This window comes from Sinocyclocheilus anshuiensis, unplaced genomic scaffold (genome assembly GCF_001515605.1).
Source record: "Sinocyclocheilus anshuiensis isolate Anshui unplaced genomic scaffold, SAMN03320099.WGS_v1.1 scaffold560, whole genome shotgun sequence".
NCBI classification, from domain to species: Eukaryota; Metazoa; Chordata; class Actinopteri; order Cypriniformes; family Cyprinidae; genus Sinocyclocheilus; species Sinocyclocheilus anshuiensis.
In genome coordinates this window covers 1,029,398-1,040,756 of record NW_015554116.1, presented here as the reverse complement: position 1 = coordinate 1,040,756, position 11,359 = coordinate 1,029,398, and the positions used below count along the sequence as shown (strand labels likewise).

General features: G+C 40.6%; 2 protein-coding genes across 2 annotated transcripts in view; both read right to left on the bottom strand.

Moving 5' to 3' along the window:
• rabgap1l (RAB GTPase activating protein 1-like) overlaps window positions 1-11,359 on the bottom strand; it is a 104,943-nt gene that overhangs the window by 52,511 nt on the left and 41,073 nt on the right. The window lies entirely within an intron of this gene.
• LOC107669811 (probable G-protein coupled receptor 52) lies at window positions 7,280-10,850 on the bottom strand. The gene is made up of 2 exons (XM_016462212.1): window positions 9,463-10,850; window positions 7,280-9,373 (listed from the first exon to the last, which is right to left on the bottom strand). Exon 2 carries the CDS (start codon window positions 8,916-8,918, stop codon window positions 7,806-7,808), a length of 1,113 nt encoding a protein of 370 aa, XP_016317698.1. The 5' UTR covers window positions 8,919-9,373; window positions 9,463-10,850; the 3' UTR covers window positions 7,280-7,805.

The following is an 11,359-nucleotide window of genomic DNA, read 5'->3' as shown; positions in this document are numbered from 1 at the left end:
TGAACCGAATCATTTAAACGGTTGATTCATTCAGGAATGAAACAACGTCATGTTGCTCAGAGACGCAAAACAGTGCTGTGTCTGTGTTTGGAATGTTTTTTGCTGGCAAAATAGCACAGAAATAGCGCAAAACGTTACTAAAATGTAAGTCTCTTAATAGTAATTTATTGTTTATTGAACTGTTGTATAAAATCAATAACACATTTGTAACCATGCTGATTTTTTAAGAAAAAACGGCACTCTTCCTGTGATATTGATTAACTATATGAATTATATATATATAAAAGTTATGTTCACTCATATGTGTGTGTGTGTGTGTATAAGTTAAGTCACAAACAAAAGTAACAAGTAACACAATGGTATTAACAAAAAGAACAGTGTTTTTGCAATGCTTAAATGCTTAACATTTGCATGAGCGTCGCATAAAGCCTGTTTTTGCTTTTAGCACCTAACCTCAAATCTTGATCTGAAAGTGTAATAAAAAAGGTCAGGGGCATGACAGAAGCATGACCAGAATGTGGTCTAAAAAAACACTATAGGGATCAGCGCTTAGTTATCCTCAGCTCAACCTGCGCCAGCATCTCGCTGACATTAGGCTTTCTTGTGCAGGCTGCATCAGCAAGAGTCTCGACCAGAGAGGAGCCATAATGAGACCCTGAAACCTGGAGAGCCACAAATAGGGATGGATACCGAGAACCGGTACGTAATTGGGCCAATACCAGACTACCGATAAGCTTCAGGACAAACGATACTGTTATCGATACTTGCGTTGTTTTATCTCCGTATACTTCAATGTTAACGACGAATTAGAAGCTGCTGCTTGTCATTTTCCTTCACTGAATGATGCGGGCGACGTTTGCTCGACGTGCGTGTGATATCCATGCGCATGTGCGGTGTGTTTGTGTGCAATCAGTCGCTATATATATAATATGCAGTAGTGTAATAGTGAACAAAGGAGGCAACACTAGTAATATAATGAAAAATGTACTAACAAAATACATCTACCTCAAGCAATGCGCTGTATTATGCGCTGTCTCGCGGCTCCAGATCCAGCTTCAACTGAAACTCGCGAGACCCATTCACATCAAATGTTGATTCGGTAGAGTTACACTCACGAGACTTATTCGCAATCACAAAAGTACATTATTTCCGCGTGCTTTAAAGTCCGGGTAAAGCAATATTAAATGTGTTCTGACTGAGTTTGTCACACCACAGAAAAATGTGTTATTAACCACCCAGCCAAAGTTCAATGATAAAAAAATGCCAAGTAAATAAAATAAGGTATCAAAACCTTGAAAAATTAAGCAGTATTCTCTGCTCTCAAACGCTGGGGGCGTGTCCGCTGATGGAGCTGAAACCACACCCACTCGCGGGAACGCTGCCGTCTCTCTCAACTGTCAAATGCAAATAAATTTAAATAAGGAGACTGAGCTGTTTTGTAAATTATCGCAACCAGGTGTTATGCATTTATTTGACAAAGGCATAGCTAGCTAGAAAACTGTAGGCTGACGTAACTAACGGTAATGAGAGTAACTCGCGATTGAGTGGGCGAACCACTGATGCTAATGCGCTCTAGTTACTAGGTATGTTCGACTTGAAGCAGCACTGTGCAGAACAATCAGCATATGACATTAAAGTACTGCGAGAGCAATTCGAAAGCAAGGAGCCATCTGCTCTCTATAGGTCTCTGTACTTTGATGACACACACCGATTGGTCTGCGCACCGCTGCTTCAAGTCGAACACACCTCTTACTACAGTGTTAGGGGAGGGGCCATGCTCGGTGGCTCCATTGCGTCAACGAGTCATGATTTTAGCCCTGCCCAAAAAATCCTGAACACGAAAATGCTGTAAAACTGTTTAACGGTCTAACTCCACAATTAAGTACTACATAGTTCACAATCTTTGTAACATGTTTCAGCAATGCATTTCTAAAATGTATAATGTGTTATAAAGAAATTTATAAAGAATTTACTTTACTCTGACTTTAAAGCCTTGCCGGTTAAACGTTTCATTTGCGTGCTGTTCTAACATGTGCTTATTCAGAGAGCATACACCCGAAGCATCCGTACACTAAAAGGCAGGTCAAACAGCACCTGATTACTTAGTTATCGTCTGATTGCGCTAATACTGTCAAAAACACACAAGGTTTACATATAAACACAGTTAATTATGTCTAAAGTGAAAGTAAACAGTTGAGAGAAAAACAGATGCGTGAAGCTCTTAAAGGAGACATATTATGCCCCTTTTTACAATATGTAATATAAGCCTCTGGTGTCCCCAGAATGTGTCTGTGAAGTTTCAGCTCAAAATACTCCACAGATCATTTATAATATCATTTTGAAAATGCCTATTTTGAGTGGAAGCAGAAACACGCTGTTTTTCGGCCCTGTCTCTTTAAATGCAAATGAGCTGCTGCTCCCCGCCCCCTTTTCCAGAATAGAGCTGCGCCATTACAGCTCGGACCTGCTAAAAACATCTGTTTTGGTTCTTATTATCATGTTTATCACGCTGAAATCATGCGCTTTAAACCATATGAGTTTAAACGTCTGATATACGTTTTTCTGAGGGCACGCATCCGAAGGACACGGACAGAAAGCGGCTGTCACAGCATGTGAGTACTAATGTGAGTAAAAAAGTTCTCATTCACACACAAGTTTACGTTAAAAACACACATGAGTTAACCAAGTAACAGTTAGCATGTTTTGCTCAAACTTTTGCCATGGCATTAGAACTGTACGCCGTTGTCACTTGCGAAATCAAATGATGGCACTGTGGGTGTAAACTTACAGATGAAGGGGAGGTAAAATTATAATGACATCCTTTTGCCACGTCATCAAGGGAGCGAAATCTGACGCGCACATTTTCTCAGACGCTTGCAGAAAAAGGCTTACTAAAACAAAGTTAAAAATTTTAATTCTGTCATTATTTACTCAGTCATGTTGTACCAAACATGTATTAATTTTTATTTAGTCTTGTGCTGAACTCAAAAGAAGATATTTTGAAGAATGTGGGTAACCAAACAGTTGCTGGTCCCCACTGACTTTAATAGCATGAAAAAAATATGAAAGTCACTGGGGAACAGCAACTGTTTAGTTTCCCACATTCTTCAAAATAACTTTTTATGTTCAACAGAAGAAAGAAACTCATTCAGGTTTAAAACAACTTGAGAGCGAGTAAATGATTACACAATTTAAATTTTTGGGTGAACTATTCCTTTAATTTTAATCAAATAAAACACAAAGAGAAAAATAACTCACTGCTCTTGACTTAAGAACTTTAATACAGTTGCTAAAGTTCAGCAGTAATAAAATAACTTGAAATTTTCAACAACTTTTCACTTCATATCTTTTTGCACCAAATAGTATCGATAACAGTATCGATAAGTACCGGTATCGGTATCGATGAAATGTAAACGATACCCATCCCTAGCCACAAAACACCAAAAAAATCTTCGGTCCTGTCTCATTGCAATAATGTATACATATTATATCGGTATAAAGCTACACATCAATTCTAGGACTGCGTAAAATATTATGATTCAATTAATCGCAATCCCTCATTTGAATGATCACCATATTGATTCTTAAATTCCATCTTTTACTCAATGGCAGTGCTGGCTTTTGAATCTAGTCCAACAGCAATTGGACTTTAATTGAATATAAGACAAAAAGTTGTGTATAACAAAATACTGCCAAGAACGGTGTCTTTCTCACAGGCTGCATGCAACAACATTGAGCATGAGTAGTGTAGTCTAACTCAAATGCCCCTATGAACTGATTCTTTCTGAAGCATTAGTGAATCAAAAACATACGGCTCAACCATTGTAGTCTGATTCACAAACAAATGACTTTTCTTTTTTTTTTTGGCCTTTATTTGATAAGACCGTAGTTAGACAGGAAGCGAAGTGGGAGAGAGAGAGGAGGGATGGAATCGGGAAAGGTCTGTGAGACGGAACTTGAACACGGGATGCCCAAATCGCAACGGTGCTACATTTCGACGCGCTGCATTTCGATTCTCGTTCACCATTCCTGGCTGGTGGAATGATCTTCCCACCCCTATCCGGAATGCTGAATCCCTGACAATTTTCAAGCGACAGCTGAAAACTCATCTCTTTCAACAATACTTGACTTCATCCTAAATTAAACAAACAAAAAAACTTTGTCTTTCTATTTATTTATTCTTTCCCTTTCTAGCTTGTACTTATTTGAACAATGCCTGAAACTTGGTCTTACGAACACTTCCTGTGTCTGTTTGCCTCTTTAAGAAGAATCGCTTTATGTTTTCCCCAATTGTAAGTCGCTTTGGATAAAAGCGTCAGCAAAATTACAACGTAAATGTAAACGTAAATGTGCTGCCCACGAGGCTATCGGCGCCGACACAAATGACTCTTTTGAGCTGGTCCACTTCATGAATCATAAAAACTCAAACTAAAAATGTATAATTTGGGCACAGTTTGGGCCCTGTTGTTAATTCTTAAAATTAACAGACTCATTTTGGACAAAATGAGATAGAAAAGTGTATATAAAAAAAACACTGACACAAACTGTGGCAGGCTGCACGCAAAAACATTGAGCATAGGCAGTGTAGTCCAATTGATTCATATGACTCTTATGATATTGTCTTTGTGAAGAGTGAGTGAATCAAAAACATACAGCTCAACCAGTGTAGTCTGATTTTGAGCTGGTCCACTTAATTATTGTAAAAATACTGAACTCACAAACAAAATGTATTGTTTGGGCCCAGTTTGGGGTCTGTTACTAATTCTTAAAATAAATGTTTTCATAATGTACCAAGTTAGAAGGTTCCCTGTTTAATTTATAATATATGAGACAATTTATTTTGTGCATAAAGAAACTGAACATGTAACTGAAATAAACCCAAATGAAGCAAATTCAGAAACTACTCACATTGAGAGCTTATGCATCAATTATAAATAAAATATAGACTAAAAATGACTTATAATATTGGCCATTACATTGGTTATTCAAGATCATTTCAAATCACAAATAACTTGAGTGACAGTGCACAAATGCCAATTATTAACTTTCAACAGTCTGCTATTTTGTGAGGTAAAAAATAGAGCTACAAAACGGCCTGAAACAACCCGTACTAATACATTTGCCAAAAAACAAGCCCTCTTTTGTCAGCGTCTGTGACGAGGCATGCATTACCTTCAATGTTGGCAAAGGGCAGTGCCCTGGAGCAGCTGTGCCGGCCAAACATCGTTCCACACAGCCATTAAGATCCGCTAGGCTCTCAAATCTCCCAGAGTAAGACTGACACTGCTTTTCAATGAGACCTCAGCCAGATATAAAATTGTCACATCAAATCAAAGAGGAAAAGGTATTTGGGTTGAGTAATGATAAAGATACAGGAAGGATGTTGTACGCATTTTAAGGTCACATAACAAGTGTAAGCAAGCGGAATGAGACGTACTGTTAGTGACCGCTGAGAGCACTCATGTTTTATTCATGCTGGTGCCAAGGTCCAAAGCCTCCCATGATCATGGAAACATTTTATGTGCTCATTAGATTTCAAAAAGGTCACTTCATTTTCCCCCTCGCTCTAACTGCACATTTATAATTTCCCTTCTGAAGGGAGTTGTAACCTTTTTAGAGGCAGCCGTCGAGTGCCAGCCCTGCTGTGTGTGCAGTCCGGGGCCGCTGTGCTAGGATTGGTTTGCCCTGAAGCCTTAGAGGACATGAGCAACTTAAACTCTGGCCAGACTCTATGGACCCATCAGGAAACATTACACAGTCAGTTGACGTACACTGAGATGGAGCAGGAATCAGGATCACATGCTGAAACCGAGAAAGCTACGCATTAGCATTAGAAGGAGAATGAGGAGTGATAAAACTTCAATTCATTTAAGTGAAATCCAGATTAACTACATCCAAAAGATGCACTCATTATAAACCAGTGTTTACGGTTCACGTTTATTGTACTGGCAGCGACAGCAAAACCAAAGAGTCTCACAAAAACAAACAAAAATCTCTGAACTAAAAAAAAAAATATATTGTATTTTTATTCTCTTTTATTCTCATAATCAAGAAAAAAAAAATGGACAGAGACATTATAGGTTCATCCGCAAAATGAATACAGGAATATACTGCTATTTTATCAGTTTCATATCCATTGAAAAATAAATAAATAAATAAATAGTCAATTTACTCTTTAAGTTGTTATTAAGAATTAAAAAAAGAACAGCCTCACCATTTAATTTGAAAGAGGGTCTATTCTTATTATCTTTTTCTTTTCTTCATTATCTAATGCACATCAACTAGCCTAGTTGCTGTATTGTGATTTTTTTTTTTTAGAGCTGAGAAGTTCAGCATGTACAGGGCTGTAACATCCATCAGCAAATAAAGTTTACAGGCATAAACAAACTGAAATATGCACAAAAAAAATCTTCAACAAAAAGCAGTTTCTTACTAAACCACCAATACTAGACTCAAGCAATGAGTTTAACGCTGCCCCAAACAATACCCAAGTATTATAACTCAAAAAGAAGCAGCCATATATTGTACTCTCTGTATCGTTACAAAAATAATGGCTGATGCATAATAACATAAAAATACTAATTGTAGAAACAAATATGACAAGTAGTATATTGTGACAGTCACACAACTGTGCAGAAAATCAGTAAACCTTTGGAAAATAATTGGGATGAATTAACTGGAATTGGAATGTATAAACTAGAACAGAATAAAAGAAAAACTAAATTTATGCATGTCATTTTTGGGTATTTAAAAAATATTTGTAAAATGTACATGCATTTTAATTTGAAAAACAATTATATTCTCCCATCAACTGTGTAAAACTCTCTCATTAAAAAAAATAAATAAAAATTAATTAATTAAACAACATCTCTTTGAGAGAGATAAAACAGAGTAAGAATGAAAATTCAATTTGTAGACTAGACAAAAATCGTTTGGACATTCATACATTAAAGTGAGTGAAAAAAGCTCAGCTTAAGGTAATATGAACGTCAAGTTAAGTTAAAGCTGATCTGGCAAAAATATGAATTAAAAAATAAAACATGCTGTGTTGCATGTTTCTCAAAAGGTCACTGCAGGCAAATAGGTCTAATTACAAACAGCTAAGGCTTTACACCACTGGGGATCTAAACTACAGTCCAAAACTATTACAGGCATTTGTTGATATTCTGCACATGTGGTATTTCAAGATTTCCTACAAAAAGATCAGATCTAGAATGAAGATTTTGAAAAAATAAACAGATCAAGCTGTTTGTCCTTTGCTACATCACTTTTGACGTGAATTGCCTGTGATTATTTAAGATTCAAGATACACTGTCCCCTAAAACCACTAGGAGAAGACCCAGCTAGTTAAGATCTTTAAGCTCTAATCGTTTAGTAAAGCAACTGTTTTTACAGTTACAGCTGCAACACAAAACTAATTCAACAAACATCAAAACAACCAATCCAGCAACATGGGTAATGTATCTAAAAATAGCAAGTGTGCTCTATATTTGGAAAGAGCCATCACAAGCGAGAGCTTTGAACCCACCCCTGGCTTTGTTTTTTTGCTCACAAACGCTCTAAAAACTGCATATCTCTAGGTTGTCAAACAAGTTGTGGCCAGTGACCATTCTGTGGTATTTACAGGACCAAGGCAGGTGTTATCTTAATATTTACAAGGGAATGTAGATCACATGACTATTAGACAACTTCATCATCCTCACTGTTGGTAGTTTCTTCTAACGACCAAGAGTTACAATTACATTAAAATCCATTGCAACAACACTTAGCAGCGTATGACTGATCTAAGAAACCCTTCGAGATCTTCAGATGGAGCAGGAGTTGGCTCTCTTTCGTGGCTTTGGCTCTCCAAAGTCCTTGTCATCATGAGTGCAGGAGCTGAAAGAGCAGGAGGAGCAGAGCGTCTGGGAGAGTCTACGCATCCCCAGCTGGAATACGCTGTTGGACAGGCTATAAATGACACAGTTGCAGAAGCTGTTGCTAATTGCTAACCAGGTGGTCACGAAGGAGAGTGCAGGGCTGTCCAGCACATGGGAGCTTTCCAGAAGGAAATAAAAAATGTAGGGGAGCCAAAGCATGTAGAAAACACTGGTGATCCGGAAGAGCACCATGGCGTACCTCCGGTCTGGCCCGTGGCCTGCGTGGTTGCCCCCTTCGGCAGTTTCCATCTCCTGGCTGGGAAAGCGTGCCCGTCGCTCGCTGATATCTCGGTTGTGCTGCTGGCAGATGCGGAAGATGTGGAAGTAGGTGAAACAGACCACCAGGGCTGCAGGGGCGTACAACAGGCACACAACAAAGCCAGTGAAGAGTGCAGAAGTGGGCCAAGAGTGGGCACACCATTCAAAGATATCCCCATGGTACCCCGGCTTACCCCAGCCGAAGAAAGATGGGAGAAACACCACGCAAGAGTAGATCCATATGAGAACGATGCAGCAGCGAAGGCGGCAGGGTGTTACCAGCTGGTTGTAGGAGAGGGGCTTGGTAATAGCCAGATAGCGGTCCACGCTAATGCAAGCCAAACAAGCCATCGAAACGCTCTTGAGAACACAGATGACGTAGCTGAACACCTGACAGGTGAGGGGCTCTTGGACACCAGCTGGGTAATGGAGCAAGGAAAGGGTGGGAACCAGGCAACTTAGCCCCACCAGCAGATCCGCGTAGGCCATAGTCTGGATGAAGTAACTGGTGGTGTAGTGGTGTAACAACGGGGCACAATGAAACACAAAGATCACCGTTAAATTTCCAGCAATGATGAGCACCGTCAGCAACACAATGACCGCAGTCTCTAAGACGCAAGCTTCCACGACCTTGTTCTGCCCCCAGCCTAGGGGGCAGGAGTGGTTTAGGGACACGCCGAAGTGACCGCTAAGGCTGTTGTTTACATTGGGGACCGGTTCGATCAGCTCCGACCGGTTCATTGTCCCGGACCTTGTCCACTTGGATAAGGTTCCGTTGTCCGAAACGCAGTGCAGATGGCCTGCAACGTGATCCCGTGTCCGTGCTTTCTCGATCTCAATCTTCTGCCTATTCCCCTTTACCTCGGTCTTTCACATGGCTGGAACTCAATGAATTGAGCATTGGCAAAAATCAATACAGTCCGTGTGGAGAAGAAAAAAAGGTGCCTAGCACTCCTCTGAAATCAGTCATGCTTAGGAGCAGTTTAGTAATTGTGAGAGAGAGATATTTCCTCGGCAAACAAAACTATGGCTGCTGGAAACAAAAGGGTTGCATATCTGTGCTGAAGGCCAGTTGGCAATATTGTCCACAGCACCCGCAGTGAAGTCGACCTATTCCTTAAGCGTCCTCTTAAGGGTAAAATGTGCAGGATTGTAGAAGGGGTTGTGGGATAAGGAAATGAAGATCAAACCGTTTCCTGTGACCAGATAAGACAATATAAGAAGGATTAAGACAAGAACCAATAAAGGTAACAAAATATATATGAAGAAAGTTCCTGGGTCATACCTTCTCCTGAGTCCACAAAAATTGAATTTCAAGAGTTGTAATAGTCTCCAAAAAATCTGTTCATATTAGTTTGTCACCAAACAATAACATGAACCATGTTTTGCTTCTGTAATACTGTCCTCTTGGCCACTGTCTCGACCCCCTTTGGGTTTCTATAGTCCGAATCAAAACACAGACACTCTAGACAAACACAGAACAGCATATGAGAGTTGCCAGAGCTATTGCTGCGCAGAACACCGCTCATAGCTTGCGGGAGTCTGAGTGAGGCAAAACGGAACTAATCAAAATTTCAAGATTGTGTCCTGGGGGGGCCACAGCGACAGGTTCGGTCTTATTTGCTCCCAATCCATTTACTTTTCATGAACTTTCACTGTGCCTCAGATAAAAGCATGTCACGTAAAAAAGGAGAGACCTGTGTTTTTCCGAAACAGGTATATAGCTGCTTATGTGAAGGTGTCTCCACAGATCGCATCAGGACAGGTATTAAATCCACATGTTCTTGGTGTCAATCCACCGTTTGCACATCACATGGCATGCCAACCTCTACATCTGATTAGCTGTACATGCCCAGCTTCCTTCCTTCTGAGGTAGACCTCGTTCCTTCTTCTCCAACTTCTTTGTGACACATTCTGTAAAGTCTCCTCTAAAATACTCAGTCCGTCCTCAAAATTGGAAGATCTGCGTACCGCTTCTGTCCTTGTCAGCTCTCGGTGATCTGTGAGCCAAAGCAGGTTGACAGCAATTCCCTGGAGCGTGCACAGTGCAAAACGCACTTTGAAATTAAGAACTCAAGTAAAAAGATGAGAACAGTAAGACTTTGAACAGATCTATTCCAAATTGTGTGGCAAATCAGAAACCAGCCGAGGAAAAGAGAGCAGCACCTCACTGCTGGTGCTCAGAGATGCTGTGAGTGGCTCACAGTTTCCTCTCCCCCTTCACAGTCTCGCTCTCTCTTCCACTGTGCCTCTCGATCATATTCGCTCCCTCCTTCCTTTCCCCTCTCTCTCCCGCTCTCGCTCGCTGTAACTCTCCTCCCTCCCCCTTTTGGCGGCACCTGAGGTCCTCTTTCTCACACAACTCCTCCCAGCACACTGTTCTCTCTCTCTCTCTCTCTTTCTTTCCTTCCAATGTTCTCCCTCTTTTTTCATTATCCTCCTCTTCCTGCACACCCTGAAGATGTTTCCCCATTCAAAAATAATCAAAGACTTCCATCTCTCCCGTTGTCTCCTACAGCTCCGTGTTTTATTATCCCTCGTTCTCGTTTTCCTTCCTGCTTTAAGCCACTTACACAGACCAGTGCCCAAGCGCAGCAATGCCTGTCCCTTGGTTACAGTTGCCAGGCATTTCAGTTAGCCAGGACCCTCCCTCACAACAGCTGACATGGTGCAACAAACAGGAACAAATTAAGAGACTCCGGGAGGGGGGGGATTTCATTCCCCTGGAAAGATATCATCGCCTGAGTCTGCTCTAACACAATCACAAATGTAGATCTTCACCAGTTTTACTGACAAGTTTGCTAGACATAATTACAACTAGAGGAGCTCATAAAATACAAAGGTATTACGAGAATGACAGCTAATGTTTCCTGCACAGCTGCACTGCCACTGAATGTTCAAGCCCCGTGGCGAAACAATTTCATATTTTAGCTGAGTGGTGAGCTTGCAGTTCTGAACTGAATGTGATGACAAAAAAGGGTGACTGGAAAAAAAAAAGACAATAAACAGACAACACTTACGCAACTTTGTCCTTACTGACTGTACTCAAGGAGGTCTATAATTCCCAGAGAAAGCTATCTGTTAGCATCCCTCTGCTGCCACAAGACCATCCTCTATCGAACCCCCAACCTTGCCGTTGCTAGCAGGGATGCCAAAAAAAGGAAGGGGGGGGGGGCGCAGCT

Bases quoted from the DNA above. Each gene is read 5' to 3' on its own strand.
- LOC107669811 (XM_016462212.1), bottom strand. From the start codon at position 8,918: ATGAACCGGTCGGAGCTGATCGAACCGGTCCCCAATGTAAACAACAGC.